Source organism: Nothobranchius furzeri, chromosome 8 (assembly GCF_043380555.1).
Source record: "Nothobranchius furzeri strain GRZ-AD chromosome 8, NfurGRZ-RIMD1, whole genome shotgun sequence".
NCBI classification, from domain to species: domain Eukaryota; kingdom Metazoa; phylum Chordata; class Actinopteri; order Cyprinodontiformes; family Nothobranchiidae; genus Nothobranchius; species Nothobranchius furzeri.
In genome coordinates this window covers 65,161,665-65,176,465 of record NC_091748.1, presented here as the reverse complement: position 1 = coordinate 65,176,465, position 14,801 = coordinate 65,161,665, and the positions used below count along the sequence as shown (strand labels likewise).

Below are 14,801 nucleotides of genomic sequence, written 5' to 3'. Positions count from 1 at the left end.
CAGGTTTATAAAATACAACACTCTAAGTAAGTTCAAACTGACGTATGAGCTTACATTTTTACAGTAAATATAGTAATTTTCACGTTTCTGACTAGTGGTGATGCAGTTGCATTATTGTCCACAGGGCAGCGACACCAGCAAATGTGCTTCGCCACCACCAGACTTTGGAACTATGGGCTGCGCTACTGACGCAGAGCATGATGGAGCAAACTGGTGAGCCCCTTAACAACAACAGCAGCTCCACTAGCAATGTACCTTCTGCCTGCGGCCTGCACGGCAAACGTCTGAAAGAGCTGGAAAATGCCGCCCTGCAGACCACATTAATATCACAAATGGAGAGGGAATCCCGAGAAGATTCGGGGAGCTGGGCGGAACAGCAGTCCGGGCAAAGAGAGCAGTTGAACGGCTTGTCCTTGAATCACAGCTCGGCCCCGCGGCAGCTAAGCGCAGCTGACATGGAGGCGGACGTAGTGGGCATGGAGCCGGCGACGAACACGGCCAAGCAGCAAGTCGAAGAAGAAAGGACGCTGACGGACCATTTAAACAAACGACTGCTTTCGTCGTTTCTGGAAAAACTAAACGAGCGGGATCTGGCGCTGCCCGGGGTTCAGCGGCTGGACTGCGCCGTAGCCGACGAGGACTCGAACAGGGCCGCGGATGAGTGGTGAGGCGTCCGGGCTGATGGGAGCTGGAGCCACGATTCAGGACCAACGTGCACAGAAGCACAATCTGTCCACATTCAAGACAGAACTGTCATTATTTCACCAGAGATGAGAGTGCTTGGGAATGTTGGGTTTTCCTGGAATGCTTGAATGATGAAAAAATGCATTAAACATAAACAAAGTGATTAAAATGCGAATTGCTCTTTTTCAGCCTTTAATGGAGCTGCATTCATGAGTTTCCATCACCAGGTGTCAGCATCAACCTAACAATAAAATACTTTTGAACTACAAAGTATTTCTGAGATGGACTTTTAAGCTTATTTTTATTTTATGGATTTTTAGAACTGGAAGGGAGGAAATAAAAATCCCAGTTTTTCTTAAAAATATTACCATAGGTACTTAAATCCAATGGCACCCCCAAGGAGTGGCCATGAAATTGCTGCCCCCCCCCCCCCCTCAGGAAAAGCCAGTGTTAATAAATCATTAATGTTCACTCAAACCATAAATTGATCTTATCTATTCAAGATGTAATTGTAAAGCAAAATAAATAATACAATTAATGAGTAAAGAAATAATCTGAATAAAAAAAAACATGTTTCTGCTGCTCACCATTTAAAAAAGTTTTTATCTCCATAGTTTTTGTGAATACAGCAACAGGTGAATTAAACAAAAAATACATTTTGAAATAACATTTTAAATAACTGAAATGTTTGTAAAATTTAAGTAATGTTTTGGATACGTACTGTTTTTTTTTTATTTTAATAATAAAAACAAATAAAGGAGCAACGCAATACATTGTCAAAGGGTAAACTCTCCCAGAGTTACCACAAGGACCAATTTGGTGTGCCACCCCAAAAATGTCTTTGGCCCCGTCTGGCCACCCCCATCAAACATTTCTGGAGGCGCTCCTGCTTAAATCAGGCAGTAGGAGGCCAGATATTTGTTGGTTTGTCTTCCACAAATATTTAAGCAGTTAACAAGCAATTCTTCATATATGTGATTAAAATGACTACACACAATACATTTTAACAGATTGCTTTATTTTCAGTGAGACATTTCTCCATATATATCAAATTGGCAATTATTAAATACCAAGAATGTCCTTATTAAAAAGGAAGTGTAATAGTGTTATATCTACAAGGTGGCAATGACAAAAAACTGCAGTGGTGGTAAATGCTGAAATACAACATAATATAAACAAACATCAAACTTAGTCTACAGTTACATGCATAAAGCATAAAAATTTGATAATTCCATTAACTTCAGATCTTTGTTACTGAGCAATAACGTAATTTGGATTTTTTTTTAAATTGTGTTTTTGTTCATATAAAAGTTGGTCAATTGCAAAACCTTAAAATACATGAACAAACAAACAAAAAAAACCCCACCATGCTTAAAAATACTTTGCATTATACGGTTATTGCTACAATTATTAAATTCCTCCTGGCCACATGACTAGGAAATAAAAGACAGACTCTTTTTCAACTGACTCATTTTACCAGTTCCTTTCATGCAACTGTTGGCATGATGCAGGTGTGCTTAGTTCCAGAGAAATGGGACACAGAAGGATTACATGAAAACATTTTCCAAAAAATATCTGATGCCAGCATGTGAAACTGTAAAAAAGCCACCAATCTAACTCAAATGTGGTGCAGATTGTTTTTGAAGCGACAGAATGTGGAAGGTAAAAACTTAATAGGAGAACAAGGCATGAAATGTTAATAGACTCTTCATCATTTTTTAGAGCACCTCTTCTTTGTTCATGTTCATCAAAGGAATCACCCGAGGTTTTTCGGGCATTCTGTCCTGAAAGGAAGGCAAGAAATTTGGTTAGAAAATAACACAACTGATGTAAATCCCTAGCCTCGTAAATGGCCGTTTTTACAAAACAATGTCAACCTGACCTCCAGTTCTAACGGAGAGAAGCTCCAGGAGCGCTGCATTGCTCCAGTTTGTTGTCTCAGCTGATTTTGTTTACAAAAACAAAACTTAGTGCCTGTATTTACTTTCATTTTCAATATAGTTGATGGCCAGAGCTCGACAGTAACTCCCCACATGATCATGACACCTCCTCCCTGCTGCATCATGGCGCAATAGTTGTTTATAAAACAGACCAGTACCGCAATATTACCACCAAGCGAGGCGGAACGAATGCCGCACAATTTGCGTTCATAAGACACACCGTTGCGGTAATATTATGCAGATATGCACATTTTTAGACTTGAAGACTCTCACACACACACAACCAACAATCAACCCCCATCTCTGAACTGAAAATAAAATTTGTATCTGTAATTAAAATCTACTGTTTTTAAGATATTACATTCATATATGCGTGGGCGATGGTGGCAGAGGTGTTAAATGCCTGCCCCGTAATCGGAAGGTTGCAGGTTTGAGCTGTGGAAAGCTGTGGCTACAATGTAGCTCATCATCACCAGTGTGTGAATGTGTGTGCGTGAGTGAATGACTGAATGTGTTATAAAGCACCTTGGGGGGTTGTAGAGCCCTAGAAGGCACTATATCAAATACAGACCATTTACCATTTTTACCATTTTTTGCTGATCACGTGACACCAGTGAAGCGTTGACTCTAGTGACGATTGGTTTGGCTGTGGTCACCAGGAGCTTCCCTGAGTTGTTGTTGAATTTTTACTGTTGAATTTTTTTACATTGAAATCTGTTGTTTAATTCTTGAAGATGTAATTCTGCAGTAGAATTTTTATGGATGATATTTCGTTGGTGTATTTTAAGTGAAAAAAATCAAATGCATAATTTAACAGAATAAGAATTCAGTCACAGAAATTCAAAGGCCACAAGATCATCATATTCTGGTGAACCCATATTTCTTCCATAGTTAAAAGTTTTTTCCCCATGCCCCATAGCCTAGTATGCATTGTCCATAAGTAAAGTTTTATAAATGAAGCCTCAGGTCTGTTGAGGGAAAGAAGGAGCTCAGCCAGAAAGCAAAGCTCCAGATTTACCTGTTGATCATCATTCCAGCCCTTACATCAGGTTATGAGCTTTGAGTAATGATAGAAAAAATACTTGGTGATACGAGTGAGGAGACTGAATAACGGGGGAGACTTGGAGTAGAGCCACTGCTCCACATGTTGAAGAGCCAGCTGAGATGGTCAGAATACCTCCTGGACGCCTCTATGGGGAGTTGTTTTAGTCATATCCTGTTGGTTGGAGGCTCCCGAGTCAATCCAGGACACGCTGGAGGGATTGTATTTCCAGACTGGCAGAGAATGCTTTGAGGTCTCACTGTTGCAACTGGAGGAGGTTGTTGGGCAGAGGGCAGTTTGGACCTCTCTCTCCATAACCAGAGGCCCAGACTTTCCTCTCCCCAGCCACTAGGGCCAACTCCTCTGGAGGAATCCCAAGAAGTTCCCTTGCCAAATGAGAAACATCGTTCATCCAGCATGTTCTGGGACTTCCTCACCAGGGAGGCATCCTAACCAGATGCTCAAGCTACCTCAGCTGGCTCCTTTTGATGTGCAGGAGCAGCGGGTCTACACCGAGCCCCTCCCTGAGGACTGAGATTCTCACCCTATCTCAAGAGGAGAGCCCAGATACCCTGCAGAAAAAACTAATTTTTGCCGCTTGTATCTGCCATCTCATTCTTTGGGTCACTACCCAAAGCTCGTGAGGGTAGGACCGTAGATTGACCAGTAAATCGAGAGCTCTGCCTTCCAGCTCAGCTCTTTCTTCACCAACAGACCAGTAGAACACTTATAAAAATGCTACCAGAAGCCTTGTATAAAATGAAAATACACTAAAACTCGAAGAGCAAGAGGAGTCCTTTAACTTGTGTTCAAGTTCATCGGTTTTACAGTTATTATAATTCTGAACAACATAAATCTTATAAGTCCAAAATTTGAAGAAAAACAGAGTGCCACCACCTACTCTGTGTTGTGATGGGATCTCCTCTTTCTTTTTATTCAGGTCCCACCACAGTAAACCCTCTTTAATCTGACTCCTTTTTGTCGGTCCTGTGTTATGAAGAAACAACTCCATTTGCTTTTGCAGCATTGTAGTGACAAGTATTTTGACACAGTGTTTTTACCTGTTGCATAGCTCACTACCAGTCCAACCAGCACAACTGTACTGGTGGCCATGGCTCCAAAGTAGAGGTAGGATGTGGAGTAGAAGTTAAAGATCCCACTAGTTTGTTTTTGTTTGGGAGATGGTGAAAGAGAGAGAGAAAAGAGTATCAAAAGAAAATTAATAGAAGTATTATTTGAACCATTTGTGCATTATTGTGCATTTATCATTATTTAAAGACCAAGTTCACTGACAAACCATTTTTTACTTGTTAGTCTTGAAATAAGATGAGTAACTCTGAGTTTCACATGCAGGCTAAACATGAAAATAGACTTCTGTACCTAATTCCTGCATTAGCCGCTGATGGAAAATAGACAGGGAAACTCTCGAATTAGAAAAGCCAGTGACAACTGAACGTCACATTGTGAACTTAGCATTCACAAACTCACCCATCATTGCTCGCAACGCGACGGGGAAGGCTGTTATTGATTTAGGCTCACGGAGAAAGCAGAGCATGACTTGGCCATGGCGTCGGCTAGTAGAAGCTAATAAGTAGCATTTTCTATTCCACAACATAGCAGAACTCCCTCAGGCTTGTTATTGTGTGGAGATAAAACATCAATGTTGCAAAGCAAATAGGATCTGTGGTAAAGTCACTTTGCTGTTAGCCAATCAGAGGTGAGATGACCGAATATCAGGAAATAAGACTTCAAAACCTGCCTAATCTGCTCACCTCTCCTCTGGTTCACTTCTAGTTCCTGAAACAGGAGCACCAGAGGTTAATTCCCAAAGAGATCAACTCACAAGGCATTCGATTATACTAGAGACCACTGCAAATATGTTGGGAAAATAAGTGAACTTGGTCTTTTGTACTTGAAAATGGAAAAAAGAGCCAGTCTAAGATAATTGAGCTTAAAAATTAAAATGTGTGTAGTTGTAAACAATTGATCTGACTAACCGCTTATCATTGGGATGTAGAACGGTTGAAATGGATTTTTGTTTTTGGTTAGAGTTGTGGCTCATCGTAATGTTAGCGAGGCTGCAGCTTCCGGTGAAGCTCGGCAAAACACCCATTGTTTCCTCACTGGGTGGGTGAAGAGTTGAACCTACAGCCAGCCACAGAGACACACAGAAGCCCACCAATATCCCCGAGAATGCCCCCTAGAATAAAACAAATATTTAAATTGCAATAATCTGTTAATCTTTTTTTTTCTTCTGTAAACAAAAGGAACAGACTCTGAAATAATCACTTCAAGATGAAAGTCAGAGGAAAATAAAGGTTCTTAATTCTTGGAGATAATTGAGTTACCAGTGACTCACCAGCCTATTTGTAGCAGGGATAAACATTCCCAGAATGAAAACACCCAGTAATGGCCCACTGACAACACCCATGACAGTGAAAGAACCCTGAACAAAGATGACAAAACAAAATCAGAGAATCACTAAATGTTCTTCTACAATGCAAGAAGACCCTTTTCACTGTCAGTTTCATTTATATAGCATTTTTATTACAATCAAGGTTGCTCCAAAGTGCTTTACAGCAGCACTACAACAACTTATTATACATTGCATATAAAACAATACACAAGGACATGAGGGAGGTACTGGGGCTTAGGGTAATCCATCTAACTGGGGTCAAAAGCCAGCGTTCAAGTGGGTCTTTAAGAGGTCTTTTAAAATATTTGAGGTCCTGAGATGATCAACTGTGGAGAGGTAGATTGTTCCAGAAGTTAAGGGAAACAACCGCAAAGGCACGGTCACCTATGCTTTTTTATCTGGATCTGAGAATGGCATCCTGGGAACGGGTTCAAGCAGAAGAGTGGAGCTAAGCCTGACTGTGAAGAGCTTTAAACACAAACAAGACCTTGATGTCCAGGAGTCCAGAATCAGAAGTGAAACAGAAAATCTTAAGTCAAGCTTCTCTGTTGCATCAATTTTTCCATGAAATCAAATCTACAGTTAGCCAAGAAATCTAGAAGGACAGTAGCAGAAGCAAAAAGATTTTGCTCTGTATGGTCTAGCCATGCTCCATTGGAACCTTTGCAGCCCTGACCAGTCTGGTGGAGGTTCAATCACAGCGCTCTGTTGATTTGGTGGGCCAATCGCTTCCTTGGTGGGCAGGATGTTACTGCGATTGGGCAAAACTAAGATGGGGACAGCTCGTTGGAAACGGCTTTGGCATCAACTTTGGATTATTTTAGACGTGGACGTTTCTTTCAGTTGAGCAAATAAAGGTACTTAAGTCCTTTATTTATAAACAGGATGTATTTGTATCTTCTTCGACAGTGTATGGCGGACTTCCCCGTTGACTGACATCTGTAGCAGTGAGTATGTCACCTTGTTTGTTGTCCAGTAGCATGCTGACAGTTTGAAAGACAACCGAAGAGTCCGCCCCACGAATGAGATCCCTCAATGGGTCGTGTCTAGACTATATATTCACATATATGGGATGGCAGGCTAATCTACAGTAAAAATACTTGAAAGTATTTGTTTTTGATCTCTTAAAGGTTTAAAGTCTGTTTACCTGAAGAACTCCCCAGCTCAGGAAGGAAGACAAAACAGCCACAGTGATACACCCGATTCCATAAAGGATTGCTTAGAGAAAGCAAGAGAGCACATATTATATAAATCATTCCATTTGAAAATATCTCAATGATGCTGTCAAAAGCATGGGCCATTTTACAAAAAAAACAACATGGGATAGATAAAAATACTACATGCTAACCTGAGAGAAAAGCTGAAAGCATTCTGGAATAGTAATGAAACTCAAGCCCATTTATTAATCCAGTCAGAATTCAAACAGTCTTATGGATTTTGACATTTGCAGCCAGTGAAGACATGAAAGCTACAGATTTGAGTGAGGTGTCATTTAAAGGTCAAAGACTCCGGCTTTATTGAAAAATGGAGTTTAAATGTAGTTACTCTAAATTGTTTATGACGCAAAGTTGTATGGAAAACAACTGATAGCCTAAAACAAAAACTGGTAAATAAAAAGACACTTGACGAGGTTGGGTGGAATCACAGAATGAAAAACCTACAGAGTCCTTTGGAAACAAGGATCAGTTTCTTCTGCGTCATGTGGAGCAGATGGGGTCGCAGCACATCCTCCAAGGTCACTGCAGCCATGGCATTGATACTCGTGGAAACCGTGCTGTTAAAAATAACAAATAACCACCAGTAATCTCACATCTTGAGCTCAGCTGCACAAACATATTTCAGTGTTACATAAAACTATGAACCAAATTCTAATCTCTTTTGCATAGATGAAAACGTGAAATACGGAGCAATGCAACTATAAGCAAAGATTTCTGCAGGCCTCAACATAAAGGAAGTCAGAAATCTGATAAGTGACAGGAAACCATAGAAAATGTTCCTGTTTGCTGTTAGATTAAGACCTCACCTACTAACTACATCTTCACTCACACACTAAGATGCAAAACATGTAAACACTTGGGGAAAAATAAGAGTGACTTTATGGTCCATGTCTGAAATAATGTCCACTACTGGCTTCCTGTATTGAGGAAACGTTTGACTAATGTTAGATGAATAGAAACTAAAATGAAGTGAAAATACCTCAAAGTTCCACTAAATGCACAGGCGATGAAAAGACCTGGAAAACCTGGATGGCTTCGGAATATGTCCATCACAAAGAATGGCATGTACTTCATCAGAAATAAATGTAAGAAAAGAAATGTGGATATTTAAAATTACAAAAACATTTTAGTTTTGCCACATCATAGCTCATCTGTTAACTTAAAAATATGGATAAACTTGGAAAAGAAACCTACTGAGAAATTTCCTCAGTCGGACTGTAACATTAAGATAATCTAAAAACAAGAGCTGGAACACCAATAAATAATGCATCAATGGATCTGGCACTCAAAGATTACTCAAAACCTACAAGAGTCAGGGTAAATCCATAAAAATCAGTGTCCTTGTCCAGAGAACTTTGTGTACCATATCGGGTGCAGAAATCTTCCCAGAGTTCAGCGGATCACAGTAGTTGTAATATGCAAACATAACAATGCCGCAGGTTGCTGCACTGCTCACAATGAGGCACAAACCCACTTGATTCACAAATAGAGCCCTGGAAAGGAAAAAGTAAAGTAAATGAGATTTATTTATAGACTTCACTCAAAATAAACCAATTTGCTGATGATATATTGGTTTGCAAGACATTGTGAATGGGCCATTAGTTAACAAACCAAACATGGAAGTAGTTGTTTATTTTCATACTTTTGAATTTAACCGTTTTTGGCCAAAACAAAAGTAGTATCCATGACTCCATTAAGTTTTTCAACATATTGTTACTGTGATGCATGGTATTAGAGCCAGTCATACAAAATCCAGTCATGTTTTGTAAAACATTTTTTGAGTCATAAATGTAGTAGAGTGTTACATATTTTAAAAAGTGAACGTAGAGTCACTCGTTTTAGCATTACCGACTTATGGTCGGCTCTGACTTTGGTGAGTTGTGGTGTACCTCAAGTATGTGTCCTTGGCCCCATTCTAAACACACTCTGTATACAAGTCAACACTCACAACTGGGCCTCTCGCTCTGTTCGACAGGAGATGTAGCGCTGAACCTGTGCTTGGTTCACACCGTACATGGACAACCAAACCAATGAACCACCAACAGAAAGGCTCCAGAAAGTGTAACGTTTCTGTGGATCAATGTCAAAACTGTGGGGAAACATCAAATACATCTGTTAATGTAGCACAACACAAATTAAATCAAGAATAACAGATTTTATGAGTATAAAATGATTGTTTATTGACTATAATGCAATGCAACTTAAAATGGAGAACACAATGCAATTTACAGTGAGCTCAGTTATCCTAATATGAATTATTTTGGTGTGCAGGAGGAAACCCGGGAGCACCCAGAGAAAACCCACACATGCATGTGGAAAAAATGCAAACTCTTCAATAAAATCTGCAGAAAGTCTTTAGTGTTTATTGGAAATGAATAATTCAGATCAATGTAAACCTCATTAATGTGTGGAAAATTAATTTACTCATGAAAATTTATGCGTGATCCATTGTAAGCGATCTTCAGCACTTGTGCAGGACCGCCAACCAGAATTGTGCCATGGACATAAATAGCCATGAAGCCTGCCAACATGATGACAATCTGAAACACATCAGTCCAGATTACACCTTTAATGCCTCCCTGTTGAAAAACAAAAACACAGAGTAAGATAATCAGAACAACATTGTGAACATAATTCCCCCTTTTATCTTGAGTTAAAGTGTTAAAAATGATGTCTTAATTTTGTTGTGATCAAAAATATTCAACATTAATCAAATGCCTTTTGTAAAAGTTTTCATGAGTTGTGGGTCTTGGTTTTTGTGCCTTTTTAATGAGTTTTTAGTGAAGAAAGGTTTGTGCTTTTGTTGAGAGTAAACATTTTGTCAAAAGACAGGGGAATATATGTATATAAAGAAAAATCTAGTTCTATTTTCAAACAAAGTACTGTTCCAACATCCCATTCTGGTTTTATCAGATGATTGTGACCATGTTCTCACCAGTGTGGTGTACACTGTGCAAATGATCCCAGTTGAAAACAAAGACATCCACATATTCAGTCCAGTGGCTGCAGAAGTAAAAAGATTTATTTTATCTTAACAGAATTCTTATTTCATAAAACATATTTTAACAAAATCCAGAACTATCTGAATAGCGGCTTTTAAAGGTTTCAAGTAAGTTAGTAAAGTTCTATCCATCATTCTTAAAACATGGTGAAAGCAGTTTAAACTGTTAACTAAAATTCCTTTAGCTAATGTGCTTGATAATTGTTAAACTCTCCATCCATTTATCTGCCAGTCCCAGGGGCGACGGTGGGACAGGAGTTAAGTGCTCACCTCGTAATCAGAAGGTTGCAGGTTTGAGCCCCGCTCAGTCTGTCGAAAGTCATTGTGTCCTTGGGCAAGACACTTAACCCACCTTGCCTGCTGGTGGTGGTCGGAGGGACCGGTGGCGCCTTGGTGGAGTTCTGCTCTCACTGGAAATGAGCAAGACTTACTGCCGGGAATGCGGACCAAGCTTTGACACCAATTGTACAGGGCCCCAAGTTCCTGTATCAAGGGGCCAGGTAACCCACACTCTCTCACAGGACTCCACTAGAGACATGGTAAATGGCTTGTATTTGTATAGCGCATACTTTAGGTTCTACAACCCCCCAAGGCGCTTAACAACACAATAAGTCATTCACACACACAGTCACGCTGGTGGGGATGAGCTACGAAGTAGCCACATTTGCCCTGGGGTGCACTGACAGAGGCGAGGCTGCCAAGCACTGGCGACACCGGTCCCTCCAACCACCAGCAGCAGGCAAGGTGGGTTATGTGTCTTGCCCAAGGACACAGCAGCATTATTCTCTGGTCAGAGTCGGGATCGAACCTGCAACTTTCCAATTACAAGGTCTTTAAGTCCACAAAACACAAGTGGATCAGTTGGGCTAACTCCCTCTCAACCTCCAGGACCCTGCCAAGAGTATAGAGCTGGTCCAGTGTCCCAATACCTCTAACTCATGTCATCAATAATCTTCTTGCACAGCTATGTTCCATTCTCATACCTTGGTTTAGGATCAAGGCTGGTGCATAAAGGACAATCCCCGTGTAAAGCAGCTGAGAAAATAAGAACACAAGCAAACCAATAGCCATCCAGAAAATAACATTACAACTAGCAAAGTTTAATATTTTCTTCAGAAACAATAAAGTCTTTGAACTTTGATGAACAAATGCTGATTGTACCGTTGCAAGGAGAAACTGGAGGCTTCCCAACAGCTGCATCCCTTTGCCAAATCTCATCTTCAGATACTGTGACAGGCAGATGGTTGGAGTCACAACATCATAAAGCTTCTCTGCAAACATCACTCATCTTTCTACACCCTCTTAATTTGCTGTGTTTGAACCACTGAGGAATTTAATCTGGTTCAGAACAATTCTGAACCTAACTCTACACTGGAATGAGTTAGAATTTAAACATTTTTGCTATATTAGTGCATTAGAAGCAAATAGTAATGGTTAATTTAACAAAAGACACATGGAACCTGATTGGTGCTGGTGATGCCCAGTCGAAAGAAAACAGGCAAAAACAGGTAAGCAGTCAGCAAGGAGTTGATGCTTTGTCCAAGACACATGTAGAGGAATTTGAAGCCGAAGCGATAACTTTCAGAGGGAACACCCAGAACCTGGACTGCTGACATGAAACTGGCACAGAGCGACAGCCCAACAGGCACAGCTGGCATGCTCCGACCACCAGTGAAGAAGGCTTCTGCTGGGGTGTCACTTCGCTTATTCTTCAGGGCTTGGAAAAGTCCTATCGCCATGGAAACTAACAACATGGCAGCAAAGACAGTGTAGTCGGCCAGTACAAAAACAGGTCTGAATAACTCAGTGGACGAATGCTCCTCCATTTTCTGCTTCTGCTGGATCCAGATGTTTAAAAGATCTGTCAAGGTGATTTAGAGTTCATTAGGGACTGATTAAGTCAGTTTATTTAAGTGATATTTTAATTGGATTTAAAAATCCACAAAGAAGATTTTTTTACATGTTCAAAGTAAAAAAGAGGGAACAAATCTGTGAAATTCTTTTGTTGTCAACATGGTCAAAAATTAACCCAAATAACAGAAAAAAGCAAAATATCAAACAAAATATGAATGACAGAAAGATAAATCTTGAATTTTAGAAAAATGGAAAACATTGTTTGACTGGATGTTTTATTATGAGAACAATTTGAACAAATTTTCTTCTTTAACCTCTTTGAAAAATCTGCTTTAGCTATGCTTTAAATGTCTGTTTCCTCATCTTCAGAACTAAACATTTATTATTATTTTTTAGTAAAATAAGAAGACTTGAAAGGCTATGGAACTGATACAGAATAAAATCATGTAACCCCAAAGAGTTTTTTTTTCAGTGTATGACTGAAGTTTTGCATTGTTTAAACTCAGGATGTGTAATAATTGTCCCTCAAACAATCAGAGAAGATATTAATCACTTGATCTCAACATGTACATTTTTAGAAGGTTGAATATGAATTTTAAAATATCTGTTTAAAACTGCTCCTGTTACCTATTGCATTCACTTCAGTAACAAAATTCATGACAACAACTCTTTATGAATAATATTGTGTTTTTTTTCCTTCATTAGATTATCATTTATTTAAAGATTTATGATACATGAACATCTAATTTACATTTTCTTCGAGTTAGTTTAGGTAAAAGTTATCTCTATTCCTGAACAACAAAGTCATTTAAAATCAGAAATTTAAATAACTATTTCAGACTCACCTCAGCTCCAACATTCAGCTAAATCCGGTCAGTGAAACAGGAATGTGCTGACAGTCCTCTCCAATCTCACATCCACACCTCCTCTGCATCATGTTTGTGTGTGTGTGCCTGCGCATGTGCATGTGTTTGTGTGTGTGTGCGTGTGTGTGTGTTTCCAGGTAAGCACTCAGGTGCTTAAGATGAGAGGGTGAGTTGGTTTGAAGGGTTTACAGACCCAATCAGAAATGAACTTTTCTCTATCTCAGCTTCTGTTGGGTTGATTAATATATTTATAATATTTATTTAACACACAAGAACATGAATCAGACCCAAGTTGCAGAAATAATTAAAGTCTGAGAGATTTAATTTCATGACACATGTCAAAAAATGGGACAAAAAGAGTTTTGTGTTTGTTACTGAATACGTCTTCTCAACAAAAAATAAAAAAAATCATAAATGTGGTACAAAAAAGTTAACTCAAAAACCCAGTGGGTCGCAGCAGATGGGTGCTCATACCGAGCCAGGTTGTGTTGGAGTTTTCTTCCTGTTAAAGGGGAGTTTTCCTCTCCACCATCACTACATACTTGCTTAGTATGGGGATTGCTGTAAAGTCTATGACTCAAGTCAGTGACTCGGTGCAATCTGCTGAGTTTAAAGATTAAAGTCCCAACAGTTGTCACACTGGTGCGAGAAATTTGTTCCTGGGGGAACGGTGAGCTGCAGAAGCAGCTGCGTTCAGGAACCATAAGGTGGTTCAACCCCCCAATCTAGCCCCTTAAAGCCGAGTGTAAAGCGAGGAGGCATTGGGTCCCATTTTTTAAGTCTTTGGTGTGATCCAACCAGGATTTGGACCCTAATGTCTAAGTCCCAGGGTGGACACTCATACCACTAGGCCACTGAGCTGGTCCTTAAATAGGAAACTTTGAAACTACGTAAATTGCATTATGATTAATAAACTGAATTGAAATGAAGATCCCAGCTTCCTGATGACCCAGCAATAGAAATAGGACATCCCATCAGTCTTATCAGCCTTCTGTTGTTTTTTATTTAACCTTTATTTAACCAGGATAGAGACCCATTGAGGTTAAGAACCTCTTTTACAAGGGTGTCCTGGCCAAGAGGCAGCAAAAATACAGTTACAACATAATGGCAATGATAAAACACTCAATCATTAAAAGCAGTTACAAGTTACTAATGCAGTCTCTGACTTTCAGTTTGGTTTTGAAGGCATTTAGCGAAACCTGCTCAGTCATTTTCCAGGTTTTCTGCAGCTGGTTCCAAGCAGAAGGAGCAGAGCAGGCGAAGGCTTTCTTTCCTAACTGTGTGCGAGCAAAAGGAACAGAAAGTAGCAACTGATCGTTACACCTTAAAGAATGGGAATCAACATTTTTTCGTGTGATTAATGAGCAAATTTAAGGAGGTAACAATCCAAACACTGCCTTGTAAATAAAAACATACCAATGATTTTGTCTTCTAATTGCCAATGATGGCCATTTCACTCGTGAATATATTCACCTCATTTAAAACATGAGCAACCTAACTGAGTATAAAATCCTGGCTGTTAAATAATGTTCTCCCTCTAGATAAGGAGGAGGTTCGTAATTGATCCCTCGCATTGTTACATCGTACATCAAATCCACCACAAAAACATGTGGGGGGACTTATAATGGTCGTCTGCCATGCTTTTCTCTAGAGCAATCTCCTTTCCCTACTTTGCTGGTCTATCTGCATCAGATTCCTTGGCTGACTTGACAGGTTTAGATGCTGTTGGCATAAAACTGGATCAGAATCATCGGCGATACAATGACGAGCATTTATACATG

General features: G+C 39.7%; 1 protein-coding gene across 3 annotated transcripts; it reads right to left on the bottom strand.

Annotated features, from left to right (window-relative positions):
* Positions 1-1,149: 1,149 nt before the first annotated feature.
* slc5a5 (solute carrier family 5 member 5) lies at positions 1,150-13,105 on the bottom strand. 3 transcript variants are annotated; one of them, XM_015970821.3, is made up of 16 exons: positions 13,000-13,105; positions 11,761-12,161; positions 11,462-11,527; positions 11,284-11,335; positions 10,235-10,302; positions 9,724-9,878; positions 9,248-9,388; positions 8,663-8,792; positions 8,279-8,367; positions 7,744-7,856; positions 7,230-7,300; positions 6,026-6,112; positions 5,664-5,866; positions 4,728-4,825; positions 4,568-4,653; positions 2,256-2,468 (listed from the first exon to the last, which is right to left on the bottom strand). In XM_015970821.3, exons 2-16 carry the CDS (start codon positions 12,124-12,126, stop codon positions 2,403-2,405), a joined length of 1,791 nt encoding a protein of 596 aa, XP_015826307.3. In that variant the 5' UTR covers positions 12,127-12,161; positions 13,000-13,105; the 3' UTR covers positions 2,256-2,402. The 3 variants fall into 3 exon arrangements, with proteins under 3 accessions (XP_015826306.3, XP_054608203.2, XP_015826307.3); XM_015970820.3 differs by lacking the exon at positions 4,568-4,653 and having other exon boundaries at positions 1,150-2,468; XM_054752228.2 differs by lacking the exon at positions 4,568-4,653 and having other exon boundaries at positions 1,150-2,468; positions 9,724-9,839.
* Positions 13,106-14,801: the final 1,696 nt, after the last annotated feature.